The following is a 22982-nucleotide window of genomic DNA, read 5'->3' as shown; positions in this document are numbered from 1 at the left end:
GACACAATTCCAGGTGCAACAATTGTGGAAGCAACACGCCAACTATTTAAATGGTATGGACAAACAATTTATTGCAAAAGCCACACAACATGGGGCACGTGCCAGAGCCACACATGGGGCATGTGCAACCTATAAAGATTCCAAATTATAAAGAAATTTCCACTTTAGAAGGCACAAAAAACCCTCAGAAATGTTCTTCTTTCGAAATACAACATATTTTAAGGCGTTTTCTTGTACCCTAATTAAGAATTTGCATTAGGAAGAGAAAACTTGGTTAACTGTGCACCTCCCGCGCCTGTGCTTGACTGTGGCAGTTCTCGACCTTCAGTTAATTTCCTTTTCAGCACCCCCAAAAGGCAATAGCAGCCCAAAAGCCCACCCAACGATCCAACGACCCTGATGTAGTGTGCGCGTCGGCTTACATCGATTCGCGTCAACGCCACGAAGGGGCACATGCTTGCAGCTGCAGTTGCAGCACCGATACGCTACCCCTTCTTTATATTTTGGGGCTCTGACTAATTGAGGAGACAGGAGGCTTATGACAGGCAGGAGGGGTGGCGGTGGCGGTGCCTGCTACTCTATGGGTTCAGTGTCGAGTGTGCGCTGACATTTCCGCGTGGGGTAGGTTCATCCCCCCCACCCACCACCACGACTCGAGCAGTGTCTAAACTTTCAAACCTTTCGGACTCTGGCATTTCACAATCACTTTTGCTTTCAACTTCAACTCCACACTGGAGGGAGGCAAGGGCAGCCGGCCATGCGGCCACCTCCGGCAACAAGTTGTTCAGAGCGCGACATTTCCAGACAACTTTCGTTTCTGACTTTTCGGGTGCTTTCCATATAGATACTGTCCATGTATAAATATTCCAAGTGACTTTTGTTTTTATTATAATGTATTTAAGAGCCGACCGCCCGGCCTTTCTGTATTTGGCCTTTTGTTGTTGCTGTTACTGTTGCCAACAGCCAAAGTTGATCTGCCAAAAAAAAAAAAAAGAGAGACACCCAACAAAAGGGCAATTTTTTGTGTCTCTTCTGCGCTGTTATTTAAGTTTCTGCTGTTTCTGTGTGACATTGCGGTGGCATAATTTCTAAGTGTTCAGACGGACAATATCAAAACTCATAAAGAGCTGCTGTTGCTGCTGCTGCTGCCTCTTTAGCTGCCGAAAAATGCGTCAAGTTTTTACTTTCATTGGAGGCACAACCGATGCCTGACTCCACCAGCAACAGCTCTGCTGCCGCTCTGCCGGCTTAGCAACAACACCAAACAAATTAACTTTCACTTTTTCGGCAGTTTTTAAATTCATTTCTTTCTTTCCCTTTTTTTTTTTTTTTTTTTGGTAGTTTTTTGTTGACTTTGTTGGCTCTTCTTTTTGAAATAAAACAGAGACAAAAAGTCAGACGGAAAGACGGCTGGAGAGAGAAGAAATGCTGAAGGGTTCCAAAAGAGTGGGAAATAAATATATAATTTTATCTTAATCAAAAATGTACAATTTGGAAAGTTGCCAAAAATCCAAGTAGGAAAAGACATACAAAAATGTGCAGATTAATGGGAGTTGCTAAAAGGTATTATGGATTTTTTTATATCTTACCCGCCAAACATTATTTGCATTTCCCTGACCTTCCAGAGCAGAGTCGTCTTTTTTTTTTCCTATCAATCAGAGTATTCCCCCCGCATTCTGTCATTTTGCCATTCGACTCGTATGCCCGGCCCGTGCTCGATGTTCGGGTTACTGCCATCATAATCTGGCCATTCATGACTTCCTTTTGTTTGAGCTATCGGCGAAGGGGAGAAGGCCTCTGTGTTGCATTGGAGGCACAACGCGGAGACATGTCAAAAGGCGGATGGGGGCAAGAGGCGTTACCGTCACACACTCACCCAGATAGGGGGCCTGCCAAAATGCAACGTATTACAGTTATTTCAATCAAAGCCAAGCACTCGCTTTGTCTTTGGCGCTGGCTACTCGTCTTGGCCAAACGAGCACAAGCGCAAGATTACTGCTGCTGCCAATTTTCGTCGCTATGACACTACTCTCATGCACACGAAGGCGAGTCTCTGGTCGCTGGTAGCGCGTTGCGCGTTGCGGGTTGCGCAATCGCGGCTAGCAGTCAGGCAACGGAGGCATTGGTAAAACGTGCGAATTGCTTTGCTGCCTGCCCCAAGTGAGAAACTTGAATCAGTGAAAGTGTGGCGCGAAGAGAGCTTTTGGCTTTGCTGGCCGCCGCTGCGAACCACGAGGCGTATGCGCGATCTGTTTCACACGTCGTCGCAAAGAGTAAGAAAAGACCAGAAGCACTTTGATTGAATAAACCGTGTTTTGATTACGTTTTTACGGGTAACCACGCCCCTACACCTCGGTGTAGAGCCTCTCCTGGCAGCTCTGGCAGCGGCAGCGTGCTCTGAATATTTGAAACGATTTTTTATTTAGGTTGCGATGTCTCTGGTCTCTAGTCTGTGGTACGTTCGTTCGTTCGTGTTACAGCTTTTTGGCCCGAGTCTATAATTTTATAGAGCCAACACGATACCGTATGATTATCGGTTTTGCTTCCTTATTTTTTTTTTCTTTTTGCTAATTAACTGCTCTGCTCCAGCAGCGGCTTTCTTTCAAACAGCCACAGAAATTGGGCTAATGGGTTGAATGAAAAAGGCACTACATACATATGTGTGAATTTTCATTTTCACTTTCGCTGCGGACAGTTTTTCCATGGCTCGAGAGTGAGCGAGTGAGTGTGTTGGCCAATTAAACTATTGCAAAATATTTCGCTGGCTTGGCATAATTTTCTATCAATTTCATAATCACACAGAAAGCGGTGTCTGCCTGCCGTTAGGGAAATTGTTATTATGGCAAGAGGGAAGAAGAGAAAGAGAATGAAATTATAGAGATTGACAAAACGAAATTGAGGAAAAGCTTCCATATTTTCAGGATTACTTGGGAGTTTGCTAAGACGCCTTTGGTGGCTTGTATGGAAATACGTAAAATGCGATAGTGAAATTATAGCTGGAATATCCTGGCATCTGATCAGATTATCATTAAAACTTGTTCCCCATGGACTTTGAATAATGGTAGCAGAAAATGATGACCCGTTGGGCAATAGCTATGGAAAATAGGAAGAAATTCTCTAGCTGGAAATGTACGAAGATTATCTAGAATTCTCAATTAATTTCAATTATTTATTTTCACTTTCCATTTTTTGTTGAGCAATTCCTCTCTTGAATCTACTCCATAATTCAGACAGCGCTGCCTACTCTACTAAAGTCACAAATTTTCTATGCTAACAACCCGGAAATACAAGTGGCCCTCACATTTTCCCACACATAATTAATTTTCACGTAAAATAAAAAATGCGGTTGAAGGCATAAAACAAGCAGGCAACAAACAGCAACCAAAAAAAGGCAAAGAGGCAGAATAAATGAACAACAACAAAAAATCGCAATGCAAATGAGCGCGAATGCGGAATGAATGCAATGCAAACACAAGAGACAGCGCAACAATCGAAAGTGTTACACTTTCTGCACTTCGCCAACAACAACAACAACAGCAACGACAACAACATAACAGCAATCACTACAACAATGGCAACAACAACAAACCATAAAATACAACAAAAAAGCAAAAAAAAAACGAGTGCGAGGCGATGTACAATCGCACACACAACGATGTAATACAACGAAGCACTGAAGCGACAAAATAAAAGCAACAACAAAACAACTCTCGTCACAGTTGCGCCATCGACAGCGGCGCTGGCAGCGACAGCAACGCATGCGCAGAGATTCAGAGTCAAAGCAGAGCCGCAAAACAAAGAGAGAAAGAGTGCGCACGACAGACAGGTGAAAGGGGCGGACAACACGAGACAGCACGGTTCGGAAGCGGTTCGACCGCATGGGCTTGTTATACTCTTACCATTTGGCAAGGGTGTACGGATTATACGCAAAGGTTTGGCAAGAAGACTTTCCACAAAGATCTGTTGCAGCTAGCTTGACTTGTAAGGGTATCAAAAGCTTCGATCTTGGAAATTCCACATAGACTTTCTTTACATTCCTTCTTTACTTGCTCTTTTTCTGCTGTCTGTTGTTGTTGTTGTACGTGCAAAAAGCATGTTGCATAATTTGTGGCTATTTGTTTCTTCTAATTCTCCTTTTCCACTCAATGGCAGAGTACAAAGCACTCTGCTTCTTCTGGAAGTTGTATTGGAGCTTTCGCGTGGAATAAATTGTCATAAATCGAGTTCTATATTTGGTTCAATGTCGCTTCTCTTCTCTCATGTTTTTTGTTCTATATTTCTCACTCGAAGAACTCGATTAGGTTATGGCTATCATGGGTTTTGCGTATTTCAAACTGGTTTCTGAACGAATGTTATTTTGGGGTACATTTTTTGGGGGGCTCAAGACTTAAGACTCGTTTTTGTTTGGGGTTTTTCGCTGTGAGCACTCTCACTTTCATTTCGTTGTGGGAAGGGTAGGGGTGGCGAAGGAGATCAAGAGCCGGAGGGGCAGGTGGATGTCAGACAGGCAGAGACGGATGTGATATGGCATTCAAAATTTAATTGGTTTTCTGAACACTCGAGCTAAGAGAAATGGAGTAAGGAAACGCTTTAGGAGGAATATAAATACTATCCAAAATAAAAATTCCCAATATACAATGCAGAAATGAATCATTTAGCCAACAATCCAAATTCAACTAACTCACTAAAAACAACACGAACCAAATTTACGCAGCTTCATACTAAAAACCCCAAAAAATGTCCGAAACAAAAAAAAAGTGAAAGTTTAATTCCACCAAAAAGACAACCTGCGGACCGCTGCGGTCCACTAAAAATTGTGGCCAGCCATTAACAAAACAAAGGCCAGAAATCCAACATCCAACAATTTACAGAAATATAATAAATGCCACTATAATAATCATAGTATTATGATTATAATGACCAAAAAGAGGAACTTCAGAGAGCGCGCGCGAGAGAGAGAGAGAAAGAGCGATCGTTTGTGTGCGTGCGAGCGTTTCACTAGAGAAACAAGAAATATGTTGTCGTAGGCCCATGGCTCTGTCTCTATCTATCTTCTATTTCTGATAGTTGTCCCTCTCCCTTTCTAATGAAAGTGAAATAGCGACCAAAGAGTCACGAAAATAATGCAAATTATTTTAATTACCAAAAATGAGAAATTTCGTTAGGTCCAACAAAGAAGCAATACAAGAGAAAAAAAACCCATCAACCAGAAAAGGCAAAATAAAATTAAAACTAAAACTGGAAAAAAAAGAGGAAGGTGCGAGGGCTCCCAGAGCAGAGATGACACAGAAACAAAAAATCGCTTGACCCACTTAAAATGGCAAGAGAAACCGAAACCGAAACCGAGACTGAAACAGAAACAGAAACGTCGAAAAAAGAAGAGGAGGATTCCTGTTTTGGGTTTTGCTTCTAAAAATAAACCATCGATGGGATTCCTGCTCGAGACACAAATCAACGAATGTTGATGACAGTGAAAGTGAACCAACAAAAGAGACATAAATTGAGATGGAATAAGAAAAAAAAAAAAGTAAAAGTATCTGTGGCATGCACACACAGGAAAGGTATGGGCTATAAGATGGGGTAAACTCATTTGCATGTCCTTCTTGAATGTGTTGCTGCGATCAGCTCTTCTTCTTAGCCCAATTTTGTGGGGGTAAAGAGAAGAAGTATCTCACCTAGAGAGGGTTCTTGAAATTTTATTTTTAATTGGTGGGATCTTCCTTTCAAAATTCATCTGCTGCTCTTTTACCAATATCACCTTCTGCATCTTTGGTTTGAATGCGAATCTTTATGTCTGTTTTTTTTTTTCTATCTACAATCGTCTGCTAAAGTATATGTTTGTGCTTTTGTTTTATGTTTTCTATTTCTTGAAAGTATCAATATTGTATCTCTTTTCTACTATCTTTCTTTTCTTTCTCCTTTTCTACTGTTTTACAGGCAGGAAATCTCCATTTTTGGGTTTTATTTGCAAAGCAAACGGTAATTTGGTTTTGTTTTTTGTGTTCTTTTTTTTATCGTATTTTATGATATTTTATTTCGTTGTCTTTGACTTAAATTTTATTATATAGCTTTTTGCTTTATTGAAAGTTTTTCTAGTTTTTGTTTTTGTTTGGATTGACTTTTCTGTGCTTTTGTTTTATATTCTTTTTTTTTAAATTTTTTGTGCATGATTTGAGGCAAAGTTGTTTTATCATTTACTTCTCTTTGATCATCGAAATTTTAAGTCAGAAATGTATTTTGTTAGATGCAAAGTTATTAGATTAAGTGCTGCTATAATGGTTAGATATTTTCTAGTCAACAAGCCTCTTGTTTTCATTAGATTTCATTACAAATGTCACCAAATTTTTAAGCATTCCCAACTCCTTGCTTCCCATCAAACCACTTCAAACTTTCATTCAATCCAAGTATTTCTCTAATAAACCCCCATTCCCACTCCTTAAACAGCCTCGTCTAACCTTTAGCTCCTTTTGCTCACACACAACTTTCATTGAAAAACTTTGTCCTCCGCCGAAAATCCCATCCAAGTCCATATCGAACATCATGTACAGACCGGGACAACAACAGAAAAAAAGTGTCTAATTAAAAGGGCAAAGACTGGCACCAGCAAAAAAAAAAAAACGGTACCCATACGCTTCGTGGGCTGCCTGCCTGCCTGCTTGGTCATTGCATTTGCAGATTTGCAAGTCCTAATTTTCTCCAAAACGGCAGATATTACTTCACACACACAGACAACCGCAAGCACCCACAGAGATACACAGATACACTTGAGCTTTTCACTTACGCTTTGGTGAGCACATCGAACAGAAAAAAAAAAGATATTACTTCATTGCACAGACCAGAAATGTGTTTGAAGAAGCAATGGATGGATGGATGGTAGCGGCAGCAGAGAGAAGAAACAAGGCAAGCCACAAAATGGCATAAAATTTCGCAATAGTCGGTAATGCAAAAAGCGGCAAAAGCAAAAGCAACAACTGTAAAAAAGCATTCGCAAATGAAAGTGAGAGTGAATAAGAAAGCGGAAACTATTGCGAGCCGATACCAAAGACGGCAACTGGTTTCTGTTACTGTCTGTGGCCAGAAAACTCGTTTCTTACCACTCTGCTCCTCTGCCAACTCTGAAAGAAATCAAAGAAAAGGGGCTAAGGGGCTGCAGAGCGGCAGAGAGAGAGAGAGAGAGAGAGATCATGCTCTGCTGCGCATGCTCAGCGTCTAGGCAGACGCTAGAGCTTCAGGCAGCATCAGCAGCAGCAGCGCGTTCAGAGAGTGCTTTCTATGAGCGGGCAAGTGACTGATTGACGTGACAGAGCGGGCAGAGGAGCAGAGAAGCAGAGCTTAAGCATAAGTCTTATCTGCTGCTGCTGCTGCCTCTGCCTCTGTTTCTGCGCAGCCTTGGCAGCAACAGCAGCAGAGCGCTTACAACATTAAACGCCTGCCTGTGTCTGCCGCTGCGTCCGCTTCTGCGCGACGCTGAGAGCTTTTTGGATTTTGTAGCTCTTTCTTTTCTTTCCGTTGAGTGAGTTTTTTTTTGGTTTTTTTGTTATTGGTGGTGGCTCGTAGCAGTGCGATAAAAATCAGTTTGAAAGCAGCTGAAAAAGTTTCACTTTCGCTTTTTGTTGTATATTAGTCTGCTGCTTCCTCTTCAGCGGCCTCCTGTCTCTTCTGTCTCTGTCTCTTTCTCTTTGTTTTGTGTGTGTGTGTTTGTGTGTGTTTGATTTGTTAGCTTGTTGGTTTTATTGTGTTTTGTTTTGTGTGCGCCTGTGTGTTTGTTTGCCTGTAACCCGTTTTTATGGACGCTGCATGCGGAAATTTGCGGAAATAATTTTAGGAAAATGTTGTTCCCAGGCTTTTGCTGTTGAAGAGCTGATGAAAATGTGTCCAAAAGAACGTAAATGGTTTATATAATGGAGAGGATGGCGACAGCTTGACCCACTTTATAAATTAAACACTTATCGGGGGACACTTATACGAGTCCAATCGAAATCTTATCAGTCGTACTTGTATGGCTTTAACTAATCAATGTACTTTATGTTTTACTCTGTTTTTTTTTTTTTTTTACAGGCAAATCCACATCGAATAGCAAAGAAATCATCTGTCCAGATGACAAGTACAAGGAGGAGGGCGACATCTGGAATGTCGAGGCACAGACGGCGTTTCTTGGCCCAAACCTTTGGGACAAGACACTGCCCTACGATGCCGACCTCAAGGTAACACAAGTTAGTATCATTCTTCATCGCTGCGTAGTGGCTGCGTCTCTCTTTCAATACTTTTTCGTACAATGTCTCGACAATCAAACAATCAATACATATGTACATCGTATCATCAAGCACACACACACACACACACACATCCACTCACAAGTACAGTCATGACAAAACACACAGCGAAACAGTTAACTTGAATGTTATCGATTGCTTACTTAGTGCGAGACTTATGTTCTCATCATCAGAGCTCAATGATTGTGTGACTAATCCTCCAATCGATCCACCCGATCCACCTTGGATCTTGGTTTTTATATGTTGTTTTTCATTGCTTTCCCCGTTTTTCCCATCCAAACGTTTTGTAGTACGCCGACTTAGATGAATTCCTGTCGGAGAACAACATACCTGATGGCTTGCCCGGCACCCATTTGGGACACTCAAGTGGTCTGGGCCACCGTTCCGATTCGTTGGGTCATGCAGCGGGCCTGTCGCTCGGCCTGGGCCACATAACCACAAAGCGGGAACGGTCGCCATCGCCATCCGATTGCATTAGTCCCGACACGCTAAATCCGCCATCGCCGGCCGAGTCAAGTAAGTAAAAGTGGAAGTGATGGAAACCAGAGCTATCGAGCTATCAAACTATCGATATGTTAATTGAGAAATCATAAAATCGAAAAAAATAATCAAAAATAATATAAAAAAAAACACAATAAAAGAGCGTTATCGCGTGTTATCGGTATCGATTTGGCAATCGGTAATGCAATCGAAGTCGTACATTATCGGTATCGGTATTTAAATCGCAATTTAACAAATTTCTGGATATCCAAATCGAATGTTATCAAAAGCTTCCTAATCAATATTGTGATTGAATTTTGAGACTGAGACTGTAATCGAGAATTGCTTTCGTTATTTGTAAATCTGCTTGATATTGTTGTTAATTTTAAACATGTTTAAACACAAATGGAATGGACATTGCCTCTTAACTTAAATTATAATTGAAAACCGTATAAGTAAATTTTAATTTAAGTTACCCAAAAAAAAAAAAAAAATGTCTTATCAAATGCTAAATGTTAAATATAGAGATACAGAAACCGAGAGAGATCGATCTGTCGTCTCTCAATGATTCACTCAATGATTCCCATTCCAATTTGTGCAAAAATGTTAAACAAAAAAAAAGAAAAGAAGTAAATTTTTTCGATTAAATTTTTCTGTTGGTTAATTTTGAGGTTGATTTTTATGATTTTCATTTAGCACGAACAGTCTGTGAAACATTGTTAACATTTAGTATTTGATATTCCAGCATTTTCGTTTGCATCATCGGGCCGTGACTTCGATCCGCGCACCCGAGCCTTCTCCGACGAGGAGCTCAAGCCCCAGCCGATGATCAAAAAGTCACGCAAACAATTCGTTCCAGATGAGCTCAAGGACGATAAGTACTGGGCCCGTCGGCGAAAGAACAACATTGCGGCGAAGCGATCCCGCGATGCCCGGCGCCAGAAGGAGAATCAAATTGCGATGCGAGCACGCTATTTGGAGAAGGAAGTAAGTATTCCCCAACCGCACCAACCATCCCCCAAAACCATTTAACGGATCCATCATCTAAATATGTGTTATCCCTCAACAGAATGCAACATTACATCAGGAGGTGGAACAGTTGAAACAGGAGAACATGGACTTGCGTGCACGTCTATCGAAATTCCAAGATGTGTAATGATAAATACAATTTTGTGACTTGGCCTGAGGACACCACAACAATTAAATAATGATAATTGATAATTGATAAATGATTAATGATAATTGATAAAATAACAATAATCATACGCGTAATTATGATAAAACCACTACTAATAATGTTTAGTAAAAGCAGACATGAAACCTACATTAAATATAATATACATACGTATATGCATAAATAATTATATGTATACAAAAATATATATAGTTTAGTAAGCAAACACACATACACAACCCTCAGACACACACACACACACAATTACCTAGAGAGCAGCGGAAAGCTCCGCTTAAAAATATTTATTTTATGCTAAACAGAAACAATTTAAAGCTAAAACTTAAAGCAACGCAAACGAAAAGATGAAATTTAAGCTAAACAGTTTTAGAAGTAGCCAAAAGAAAGTCAGTCGTCTCTCAAGCAGAGCGTAAAAGCTCTCCGCAGCTTTTTGCCTTTAACGTAGCCTACTTCCGAGCATCCTACGAACAGACACACACACACCCACAGCCACACATAGAACCCGATCCTAAAATTGTTACATTTTAAATTGTTTGATAGTTTTTTAGCCTAGTTTTATGCAAATATTTTCTTCTGCTTTCATCTTCTACTTTCTCTAAATAATTTTTCCCACACCCGGCCCCTTCTTCTACTTTGTGACTATTCATATGTTTTTTTAGAATTAGTTTTTTCGGCTATGTTTCGCTTTAGCAGAGAAAAAGGAGATGAAAAGGAGAACAGAACCCTCACAGACACGACACGCACCAACAAAAATCATATTGTAAATAATTTCGTTGCCTTTTTTCAAATTTAAACTCAAAACAAAAGCAAACAAAACAAAAAACTACAAAAAGCATAAGAAAAACATGTATAAAGAATTGCAAAATGAAAACCCACAAAAAAAAAGAGAACACAAAAAAAAAGCTAAGAGAAAACCATTTAGAAATGAGCAAAGAACTTCCCTCCTCAGTTGCCGGGCACATGGCAGCTGTTTAGTTGTTAAGTGAGCTATGATTTTTATATAAACCTAAACAAAGAAAAAAACATTAAAAAACCAATCTAAAAAATTGACAAAAAAAAAGAACATGCAACGCAGAGAGAGACACACAGAGACAGACAGACACGACGGGAACGGACAGAACTAGTGCAAAAAGTGCAAAAATAAAAAGAAAAACTAGAAATGGAAATAGTTTTCGTTGTTAATTTGTTGATACTACAGTAACCTCTAACCCCCTCCCTCCACCCGCAGAGCTAACCCAGACATAGTCAGCTGGTTATACATAGAGTGGGAGTACTGTACTCTCGTACTACTTACTAACACATACACATCATCATCGCCCCTACACCACCCCCACCACCCATCCCCTACTTCACTTAATTTTTACCCACTTTTCCTTTTAGTTTGTAAACAATTTTATTCATTTATACAAGAAAAATAAATAAATTTCTTTTGGTGTGATTTGCAAGATCTTAAACAAAAAATATATAAAAAGCAAAACAAATTTTATATAAACAACTAACTAATTATGTTACGAAAAACAAGCAAAAACAAAACAATTTCTTAGTTAAGTTTATTAAATATTATTATTATTATTTGTTATATTTTTGAGTTACATTTACCTGCATACAAAATATCTAGACACTTAAGCAAATATATGAAAAATCCACAAAAAAAAACAACAACAACAATTAAAAAAATCAAACGAAATTTAAGTTTTATATTCAGCAAAGAAAGAAACATCGGAAGCGAAAATGGGAAGAAGCAACAGAAGTTTAATTAAGTTCCATTAAGCACTTTTTCTTTACAAATTTCAATAAGTTTTATTTATTCAATGGAGAAATGTGCAAAACCATTCAAAAGATACTACAAAAACAAACAAAAGCAAAGATTGATCGTAACAAAAGCAAAAAGAAAACAACATTTGAGTAATAATAAAAATCTAAGCGTTGCTTTTAAATATTGAAAACTCGTTTAATTTTTCGTTTTTCCTTATCCTCCACCCCTATCATATCCCGCTATATATCCATTTATCTCTCTATCACAACTCGGACACAGAGGAGACACAGATCGACAGCCATCCCTTCATTGTTAGTTTGTATCTAAGTAAATACAAGGATCTCAAGAAAGAGTTAAAGAAATAAATCCCATGCCGTAACCAAAACTAACCCTAACGATAGAACGCAAGAACTACACAGATTATACATGTAGATGATCTATATAGCATTATATAGCAATATGAACCTAGAGATTTAGCCAGAATGAACTCGTAAGTCGTTCCCCCCCTCACCATTCGTTCCTCCAATAGAGAGACCCAAACAAAATCAAACCCTAAAAGCCTTTTGCACTGCTATGAGACCACCTAGAGACAAACAACCACACAAATGAATATTATAATAATATTACTAATAATAAAGCAAAAGATCCCACAAAGACAAAAAAAATTAACAAAATTGCTGGGTGACATTTTGCAATATTTTGAGCTTCGGTTGTTGAAAGAATTAACACATACACACACACACACATACACACACACAAGTCTATACGATATTGATAAATAATAAACGAATAAAGTTAATTGATTAAAAGAAAAAATAAAGAAAAATAGTGGACTTGAGACCCTATTAACTATACTAAGCAGATTCAAGCAATTGCTACATATTTGTACAACAAAAAAATCATGTTATATTTATATACAAATATTTATGTCTAAGAAGATTTATTGATAATTGCGCGTAGAGGTGAAAACAGTTGAAACGTTTTGATATTTTGCTTTTTTTCGAGGCCTGGGCACTAGCACACCCCCCACCCTATATACAGACACATACTCCCCTTCCCGGCCATCCCTTAACATAAACTCAGTTTAAGCGTAGTTCTTTGTATATTTTTAACAATTTGTTTTCCGTAGTTTGTAGTGTGATTTTTTTTTAGCGAATCATTTTGTTTATGTAGAAAATTGTTCAATAAAAACCCAAGAAAAATTTATATTTCTTATGTTAATTGTTAATTATTTATTTTTAGGTAAAAACATATATTCCACACACACACACACACAAGAAGTACACATTTTGTGTAGCCTACTTTCAGGCTGCCGCTTCAAATGCGTTTTGCCCAGGCCAAAAGCAAGCAAAACAAAAGGCTAACAAACAAATAGCAAAGAAAGATAGAAAATTCCACAGAATTTGGGCAAATATTTTATGCAACGAGCATTAGTTTGTTGTCGTTGTATTCATTATATAGTTTGTATCTTTTCCAGCTTTCAAGCAAAAAAGGAAAACCTAGTTATTTCGCATAAGAATGTTCCGTAACAAATTGTAGACTTTGTAGCAACAACAGAAGACGATAAAAACTGAAAAGTAAGAAATGAAAATAAAAACCGAAATGCAGAAAACTAACGAAATTATGTTTAATATACAATATACATACATTTAAATATATATATATTTATTATATACAAATGGAAATTAGTTTAAAAAAAAACAAAATGAGTAACTTTTGTAGATAAATTCGTAGTTGATGATTTTTATATATATACATACCTTATACAGATACTAGTTATATTAGTATATATGTATACATATATATAGAGTACACTTAACTACATAGAAGACATAGAACAGTGAAGGATGCGAATGGGGAATCGATCGTTAGGCAGGATTAAAAATAGTAACTAAAGACACAAATTGTTGCAGTGCAAAGCAAAACAAATACAAACAAAAAGCGAAATTAGCAAAGCGATTATATGTATAAGGGTCACACGTATAGTTACAGTTAGTTAAGGGCGGGGCGGGGGGGGCAGGTGTGAGGGCAGTGAGTGTTTTTAGAGTGGAAGCAGAAGCGCAAGCGAAACCGGAAGTGCAGGCGCGAACAGATGGCAATGCGAAACATATTATATGCTATTATACATATACATATATATATGATTATATACATAATATTATATACATAACTTATACATATATACATATATATTCTTACATATTATTAAAGACAAAAACGTTGTTGAATTTTAAAATCAATAAAAGAAAATGCCCCCAGAAAAGCCCCAAAAAATAAAAATATATAAATGTAGTCAAAACAAAAAAAAAATGAACCGAAAAAAAACCCAAAAAATTGTTAGTTGTTGCAAGAAAAACAAAAAAAAAACATAAAGAAATCAAGCTAAATGATATTAAATTTAAAGTAATTAAAAAACCAACTAAACGAGAACATAACAAAGCGTTTTAGAGCCTTTACTTATATTTTGAGAATTTTGCAAAACGAAACGAAATGCAAGTAATTTTATATGTGAAAGAAAAATAGAAAAATGGATACGAAAAGCGCAGGAGAATGCATACAAAAATAAAGTTACAGCTAAGTCGAGGCTTAAATGCAAAACGAAAACCCAATTTGGTACTACATACATACAAAACATAGTGAAAAAAATCAGCTTAAGGCATTAGAGAAGTGCTAAAAGAAATCACAAGAACAAGAAAAAACCTATGCCTATTTGTTGTTGGCAGCATGCAAAACAAAACAAAAAAAAACTCAAAAACTAAATTACGGGAGAAAACCAAATCTAAAGTATAACTAAAAACTAAACAAAAAAAAACTAATGATGAAAGCCTAAGCAAGGACACTAACATGTACCTAGACACATATACAACAACAACAAACTAAAAAAAAAAAACCAAAAACGTAAGAAAACTAACAAAAAAAAAACAATTAAATTTCAAAACACAAGCCCTCGAGATGCTGCAGATACTAGTTATAATTTATGAAATGCTCGTAAACTCAAATCATTTGTTAATTGTTTTACACTCGACTTAATTAATTAATTAATTAAGCTTAAGTTCAAGCAAACAAAAATAATTCCATTAAGTTCTTTCTAAGTTTTTAACTAAGAGAATGTTTTGTGTTTCGTTTTCATTGGGCTTTGATTCGAACAAAACACAACAAAAATTAATTTAATTCCTAGAAAAAAGATTAGAAAGGATGATTAATGAGGAAGAGGAGAAGGCGATGTTTTATGAGAAACAGAAGAACAAACAATAAAGGTTTAGATACAAATTTTGAAACGATAAATGCAAAAAAAAAAGTACGAGTAAAAAATGTGTCTTTCTTTCAAGGAACATTGTCTACTTTTGTGCTGATATTTGGGTACAGTATCTGGCCTACTTGTGGCCTAAGCTTGATATGCAAAGCTTGTTGACCTTGCCGCCAGCAGCTGCATCTGCAGCTGGAAGATGTGCTATTTAAGGAACTAGAGGTCAAGCGGATTGCATAATGGGTAAGTGGAAGGAACCTGAAATGCGTTCAAAATGTTGCTGTAGCGGGGAGGAGATATGTTGCTAAGATAAATAAGGATATATTTCAGCACTTCAGCTGTATCTTGAACCCATTTTTCGCGTGCTTGGGCTGCCAAAGAAGTTCCTAAATGACCAGCTAACACATAAACACCTTGTTTCAGCAGTAAGTGCAGCCTGCAACAACCACTAAAGCCACCTGAACAACTCATTCGAAAGCCATTAAACCAAACTGCAACCGCGAATGGCAGTCGCCAAGCCCAAAGTGATTTGTTTGACCACTCAACACACCTTCGGACTAAGCCAAAGCAAAATTGAGCATAACCGAACCGAACATCACCCGAAACGGACATGGCTTATGCAAAAAAACTTTGAAAAACTAATTTCCTCATATATTGCTTGCAAAATAAAACCTCTCCAACATGAAACTCGCAGCTAATTTCCGTTGATTACAAGCGGCAGTTCCAGGCCAGGAACTGGGCGCCTGAGGCCTCGCCTCGGTATATGGCCAAAACCAAAAACCAGACCCGACCACACCGATCCATTTCGATTACTACTTCCCCCATGGGCATGGGAAGGGGGTGGGGAATTTTTGAATGTTGAAATAAATGCGAGCAATGTTCAAATATGTATATGCGGGGGGCCTCTGTCCCCGCCTCTCCGTGTCTCCTATGACTATTATGAAAGCGAAAAAAAAGGTAACAACAACCAGGCACAGGCACTTAAAATGTTAATAGCAACACACGAAAACTGGTAATCTGCAGGCAAGAGCTAGACAGGCAATCGTTGAACTTGAGCTTGAAATGGGCGCCAAGCGAAAGAGAAAGGTGAACGGTGTACGGGCCAGCAAGAGAGGCACAAAGAGAGCGAATCTCGTAAGCGAAGTGCATTTTGTTTGGAGGAGGGGGATCATCAGCCAAAAATCCAAATGAGGTCAAAGCGTCCGTCGTATGTAGTCTCCGTGCGCCGTATGCCGTGTGCGTATACGTAATGGCCGTTGAAATGACATAAACACATAACACACTAAATGTAAACTTAACAGAGAGAGACACAGCACTTATGAAACACACCAAATTCAATTAGTTGTTGTTGCTCTGCTGGCTGTCTGTCTGTCAGTCTGTCTGTCTGTACGTCTCTCTGTGCCTGTCGTCTGTCGCTGAGTGGCGCCGGAAATGCGCATCATACGATAAATGACGCCGCCCACTACAACAAACAGTACACCGCACTCTAGGCACCCACCCCCACCCCCACAAACGCCACTATAAGAGTATAAGTACCCCTGCCATATTCCACTGGTCTACCCTTTAACAGGGGGGTTGTTGGACTTCGTGCAGAGGTTTGACCTGCTCCGACCCGTTTCAGATATTATTTTAGTGTCTCTCTCCACAGTCTCTGCTGCCAGATTAAATATCAAATGACTATATAGTCGGATAAATGGTTATCTAAGTGTATCTAGTTCTTCGGCAATGAAGCTTCCCTTGAGTTGTGTCTGTTTTAGTTTTGGCGTCGCCTGTTTTGACAGTTGACGATTTGCCGGCAAATCTTTCAAAGGCGCCAACGAAAGAGCGAACCATTTGATGACGCAACAGATTTAAGAGCACCGCATAAATGACATAATACTCAGCCACTCTGTTACGCTCTCTCTCTCTCTCTCTGTTTCGCTCTTTCTCTCTCGTTTCTCTTACGTTATGTGGCGCGTTCGATGCTTGGAGCGCTCACTTTGGTTGAGTCGCCGCCCGCTCTGGAGCTCCGTTCATTCGCTGTCGAACAGCGAACACGTTCAGACACGCAGAGAGGGGATTACCACTAGACGCAAAAATATAAGACAACAAAAAAAAAAAAAATAGCACCAACAAAGTGGAGCGCGCAACGAATAAGCGAAAAAAAAAAATCATAGAGCCCACTCGAACACGTTGCTCTGCCGCAGTCGCTGTCGCCGTCACCGTCTCCGTCTCTGCCGCCACCGCCTGCTGAATCGTCGCGTAACGTAAGCGTATTACAAAACAAACTCTGAGCGACGACGCTGCTCCCCATTGTCGCGTAATCAGGCAGGCAGGCGCTCCAAAGCGCTGCGCTAGTGTTTGTGAGTGAATTTAACAAATTTTGGCTTCTGAGAAAATTGGCTAAAATATTGGAGGAGCCGCACGAGAATTCGCCGCGTGGCCCAGAGCCCCCCACCCAGGTGCCGCACACCTCCCAACAGCTCAAGCCCCCCCCACCCAACCCCTCCATCCTATCTAACGAAAGGAAAACCCGTGTGTGCGGCGGGGTTACGTAAAGCCAACCGTCGCGTCGGACAAGCGCTGTTCCGAGTTCTTACAAAACAAAACAACAACAACAACAACAAAAGTTACGCGCACGCCCCAACAACAACAACAACAACAGCAATCACAAAATAGGGAGGGGAAAACGGCAAGGAATTTCCCAAAAAATTTCGTTTTCTTTCGCACGCGTGTGGCCATAAATTCTTTTTGGCAAACAAATTCGAAAATCCACCAAATAAATTCAAGCAGAAAACCCGACAACAACAACAAAAAAAAGAGCGAAGCATATTTCCGTGAGTGTTCGATATGTGAATTAAGGAGAAACGAACGAAAGATTCTTCCACGGTGGTTAAAGGAAAAGCAACAGCAGACATCTAGACATCCAGACAGAGAGCCCCCCCCCCACCCCTCAACCCATCAACAACAATCCTACAACAGCAGCGGTAGCAGCGCGTCCCTCGGGGCAACAACAAGGAGGCGCGGTTCCGTGCACCAGAGACAGGTAAAGAGTCCAAAGAGAGCCGCTGCTCTTTCGTTTTCGCTCTTTGTGTGCGTTACGACATCAGGCCACCCACATGCTGCCTGTACTCGCATCTGTGTGGCTGTGTGTGTGTGTGTGTGTGAGTGTGCCCCGGAGTGCAGGTGTGTGTGTAATTTTAATGTGAATGAACGAACGGTCGCTTGCGCTCCAAAAAAAAAAAACTTGCATTGGCAAATCCAAGTCTCTCCCTCTCTGCCATGCTCTCACACTCGTATTTGCCTCTGGGGGTTGGCGGTTGGTGGGGGAAAAACCGTTTTTCCATCTGCTGATTGTGAAAACACAACTGCAGCTAGTCAAAGGGGTGGAGGAGGGCGGGCGCCAAAGAGAGAGAGAGGAACGGAGGTCGGGTGCAGTCGCCTCGCGCGACTCTTACGTGTTGCCATATTTTTAAAGGCATTACTAAGCGATTTTTTGCACCATTTGTTGACGTTCTTTGTGCTTTCCTGTTGTGTTCTTTCGTCCGTGTGGAGTGGTGTGGGAGGGGCGGCCCATCGTCTGCGCTTTGATAATCAGTTATATTTAATCGATGATAGATATATTTTCCCAAGAAAAACAAAATATGCCATGTTAAATTAATTGTTGTTGTTGAATGTCAACGAATCGGCGGCGCCAAGGGGTAGGGAATGCCGCAGTAGCAAAGGCAAATTAGGAAAGAATAATGTAAAAAAGTAATTATTATTATTATTTATTTTATCAGACAATTCAAGACATTGTGGTTCAAACAATTACTCAATACGTAAGCCGTAGCTTTTTTCGGGGTCACCAATCGCACCATATCTCCACTCACCATCAAAATGGCAATCACCCTCTTGCCCTGCCTGCAGCAAAAGCCCACGCTGCAGTTTACTGCTGCCTCCAATCCCAGTCTCTGTCTCTGTCTCTCTCTGTCTCTATTTCTCGTTACGACACTACGTTGCACGCATTATGCGACGTGGCTGCTGCCAATGACGAACTGACAACCGCACTCATTCATTCGCCTCTGCCGCTGCCTCTGCTCAGGTCGCCCACTTGGCCTCAAATGAAATGAAAAAACTGTTAACAAAAATAACAACGAGGAAAAACCTATTTGCATACGTCATCGTCACACCGTTACCCGTTGGGTAAAAAAGGTTTGTCATGAGTCAGACTCGATTATCGAGAAAACCAATGAGCCAAGCATGCATACCATGCATGTAAAGAGGAGAAGAAGAGAGGGTGTACGACCCCTTTGCTTTTCAATTATATAAACAAACAAAAGATACAACAATTATAACATTATGTAAGAGGAAGCTAACAACAATAACAACAATAACCAATTAGTCACCATATAGCTTAGCATGACGAGGGTTCTTGTATAATCAAAGCTAAATCAAAATTGAAAGAAATCACAAAACTAGAATTTCTGTTGCTAATTGGCTTTTGACTCAATAAAACGCCATTCCATTCGGTTGGTGTTTGTTGTGTTTTCTGTGCGCTGTTGTTCTTTTGCCCCGAGGCTATTTTTATGAGCATTTATCGTTATAAATACAATGTCATAAAATATGTGTGTGCGAGAGGCATGAAAACCGGGCACAAAACACAAACACAAACAACAAAAAAAAACGCCTGCAAGCAAATGAGAAACCAATAAAACACATATCAAAGGGGAGGAAATCGGAGGAAAAGAAAAACAATAACAACAAAAAAAACCGCCAGCCAAGGCAATGAAAATTTTTGTTGATTTCGTAACATTGATTTCGTAATTAAGTGGAAATTATGGCATCGAAGCACAATCAATTTGATTCGTTTAATTGTTATAAAACCTAACGAGCGAAAGAACTTCACAGACCAAGATATAATGCAACTCGAAAAGAATTTAAATGTGTAAAAGTATATATGTAGTGGTAGATAGTTGATGGTGTGAGGATGCGGGCCGTCACTTATCGATTCAGGTACGGTTCTGGTGCTAATTCTATTGTTTCAGCACATAGAAATTATTATTGGCATAATAATCGTAATGATTATGCAATGTAATTGATTCCCAGTGTTATCGAATGCAATCACCTATCGAATGGAGCGACAGATCAACAACTGCTGGCAGTGCAGGCAGCCAGCCCCTGCACTAGAATGCCATCGAAAAAAAGTGTTCGTTGTGTCGTGGCTGCCCCATGCCATATTGTCTGTGTGCGATAGCGAAAGCAGTCATCAAATATGATTGGCGGGCAGGCGTTGCATAATGGGGCAGACGACGGCGAATGCGGTTGAAAAAAAATACTCGTAAAGCAATATAGCAGGGGTAGCCAGATGTAGATCCCTCGGCGGGAGAACAGTAGCACTCGCAGGTCGTATTTGCTGTTCATTTAGGAACGTTTATCAGCGTGGAATTACGCAAGCTACACAGACATTTACATTTACACTACACAAGGCGGCATTTTACGATGGGCAGTTAGATGCACAGACACAGAGACACATGCTCTTTGGTTGTTGTTATATGGGGCGTATACATAATTTTAACTTACGCAAAGCAAAAACCAACAACAACCACAACAAGCAACACAGCAAGGGGACAGCCTGAGCCGAAACAATTAAAATCGAGTGCCAGCCCCAGTGCCTGAAAGCCAAGTTGTTTACCAACATTTTCCCCCCTCACAGAACCCAAACAACACATTGCTAGTGCGTCACAATGCCAACTGATATTGCCTGCTTGCCGCCTTCTACTTCTACTTCTCTCACTCTATTCTATATACATATATACATATATATATCGTTGGACAATATTGTACTTCAAATGGTTCGTAGTTTGTGCCACAGCACAGTTTTATTCCCAAATAATCTACAAGTGGGTGAGGGATTTCTCAAGTATTTAAAGGTCGATTCTTGTGAAAGCTGAAAGGGAAATTTCTAGTGAAAAGACTCAACAATGCAAGGGAATGTTATATGAAGTGAAATTGGCAATGAAACGAATAAGGGAATCAGGGGAAAACTATGCATTCATCAAATAAAATTCCTGGAAACACCCGCAATGGCTAAAAATATAAATTGGGATGTAATGGATTATAAATGCTTGCTTTTGACTAATAAAAGATTTAAATCTAGTGGACAATTGAGGTTTAATCTGTGAAATTTTAGCCTACATAGCCTTCTACATATTCAGGCGCCTTTTCTCCTTCAAAGATACATATAGAGAGAGAGCTAAGAGACTAGCGTGAGTTTCACTGTTTCCCAGGGATTTATGTAACAGCCGAATGTCGGCATGGCGGAATGACAGACACATGGCACATGTCACACATGTATTCCTATTATAAATTTGATATAAAAAGCTGCTTCTTCATGTCATGCCCAGTGTCGTGTCTCGATCTCAAATAGATCGTATTGTATGTCGCCGCGTCTGCCTTCAGAACTAGGCAAAAACACCCTTGATAAATTCATTTTCTTGGCTTACTACCAACTTATTCAGATATTTCAGCATTACTTAACAACGAGATTTATGCAAAAGTCTGATACGAATTTATCATACATATCTCTCTCTCTCTCTCTCTCTCTCTCTCTCTCAATACAATTCTTGCTCTACGGATCTAGACGGCAAGAAAGAAGGAGCAAATTTTTATTTTTTCTGCACGCAATTTTGTTTCTGCTTTTTTTTATTGGGTCTGTGTTTTTTTTTTTTTTGGCACACTTTGATTGTCGTTTGCATAGTTTTTTTTTTCGTTTGCTTTTGCGCTCAAGAAAATGTAAACAAATTATAAAAAAAAAAGCGAAAAATAACTATAAAGATTTCGTTGGCGGGGCAAGCAAGCGACAAAGACAAAAACGAGAACGAAAAAATTGTTTACATAACAAAACCAGAATGAATGTGAAGGAAACAAAAAAAAAAAGGAAGAGACAGACATAAAAATGCTCTTCGCATGGCAGTACAGTACACATGTGTGTGTGTGTGTATCTGTGTTCGTGTTATGCCGGCATTGTTTATCTTCAAGATACAGCAACAACAATAACAACATCAAGAGTGAGAACACTGCAAACGAATGAACGAACGAACGAACGACGTCAAAAGCAAAACGTGCGCACAATCATCAAAGCGAAACACAAGCCAAACAACAAAGCAAAGCAAAGCAAAGCAAAAGAAAATAAAAGAAGAGAGCGTAAAACACACACACTCACACACACATAGACATAACGGAATGAACGGAAGAACGAGAATGTGTTCTCAAAGAGAAAGAGAGAGAGAGCGAGAGTTAATCGTTAAAGAGAGCGAGGCAAAAGAGAACGAGCGCGAGAGAACCTAAAACGGTGATTTAGGTGATTGTATTTGCATCTGCAGCTGTGTGCGTGTGTGTGTGTGTGTGTGTGTGTCGATGATTTTGATTTCGTTACTTGGAGCAGCGTCCGCGTCAGTCTGCCAACCGCACTAGCCGCTCTTGCCATATGTGAGTAGCCAGCCATAGCATGGGAATGAGTGTGTGGATTCAGTGTTAATTTTCATAATATTATGTAATAGCATGTGCGACAACTGTCGGAGTTCTACGAGTGTCTCTGGGCAGCGGCTAGTAATTAATTTTAATTGAACAGGGACAGGGGTCCCTCCCTCCCTCCAGCTTGCGGTCTTAGACTCGAAATCAAAGTTCAATGAACTCTAGACTCTGACTTCGAGTATTTTCCCACAAGAATTTATATAATTTCGTGGGTTTCAGGGGGGTTTGCAAATAATCAACATTTAAGACGCTGCATACCAGAGAGGGGTGTGGGGTACGGGGTACATTCTCCAGTCTCCAGTCATCGCTTGTCCGGGTGTTGATTAAGTAATGGATACAAAGCTTCTTCTTCATCGACAGTAATGGGGAATAAAAAAAAAGAGAGACAGACACAGAGAGGATCCAAGAGAATGTCTCTCTTTGTTGTGTGTGTGTGTGCGTGTGCCTGTATTTGTGTGAATTATAAAACAGAATCAAAAGCTGCCTCCGAGAATCAGGCATTTTATTTCATTTCATTTTTAGTTTCTGTTTTTGTTGTTG

The 22982-nt window shown here is 39.7% G+C and overlaps 2 protein-coding genes across 6 annotated transcripts in view; both read left to right on the top strand.

Annotated features, from left to right (window-relative positions):
- The window catches only part of LOC111072208 (hepatic leukemia factor), a 56568-nt gene extending 46415 nt beyond the window's left edge, over nucleotides 1–10153 (top strand). Inside the window, exons 2-6 of one of the 5 annotated variants that reach the window (XM_022363925.2) lie at nucleotides 5938–5979; nucleotides 8059–8213; nucleotides 8564–8789; nucleotides 9499–9740; nucleotides 9823–10153. In XM_022363925.2, coding sequence (XP_022219617.2) covers nucleotides 5938–5979; nucleotides 8059–8213; nucleotides 8564–8789; nucleotides 9499–9740; nucleotides 9823–9909 — 752 coding nt within the window. In that variant the 3' untranslated portion in view covers nucleotides 9910–10153. The remainder of the gene's footprint in view (nucleotides 1–5937; nucleotides 5980–8058; nucleotides 8214–8563; nucleotides 8790–9498; nucleotides 9741–9822) is intronic. The other 4 variants (XM_022363926.2, XM_022363932.2, XM_022363931.2 and 1 more) reach the window with 4 other exon arrangements.
- A 6811-nt stretch (nucleotides 10154–16964) lies between these two features.
- LOC111072206 overlaps nucleotides 16965–22982 on the top strand; it is a 29325-nt gene continuing 23307 nt past the window's right edge. The window contains exon 1 of the mRNA XM_022363916.2: nucleotides 16965–17973. The gene's annotated coding sequence lies outside the window, so the exon portion shown is untranslated. The remainder of the gene's footprint in view (nucleotides 17974–22982) is intronic.

Source organism: Drosophila obscura, unplaced genomic scaffold (assembly GCF_018151105.1).
Source record: "Drosophila obscura isolate BZ-5 IFL unplaced genomic scaffold, ASM1815110v1 contig_1, whole genome shotgun sequence".
In the NCBI taxonomy this organism is placed as follows: domain Eukaryota; kingdom Metazoa; phylum Arthropoda; class Insecta; order Diptera; family Drosophilidae; genus Drosophila; species Drosophila obscura.
This window is presented reverse-complemented; position numbering and strand designations above follow the sequence as displayed.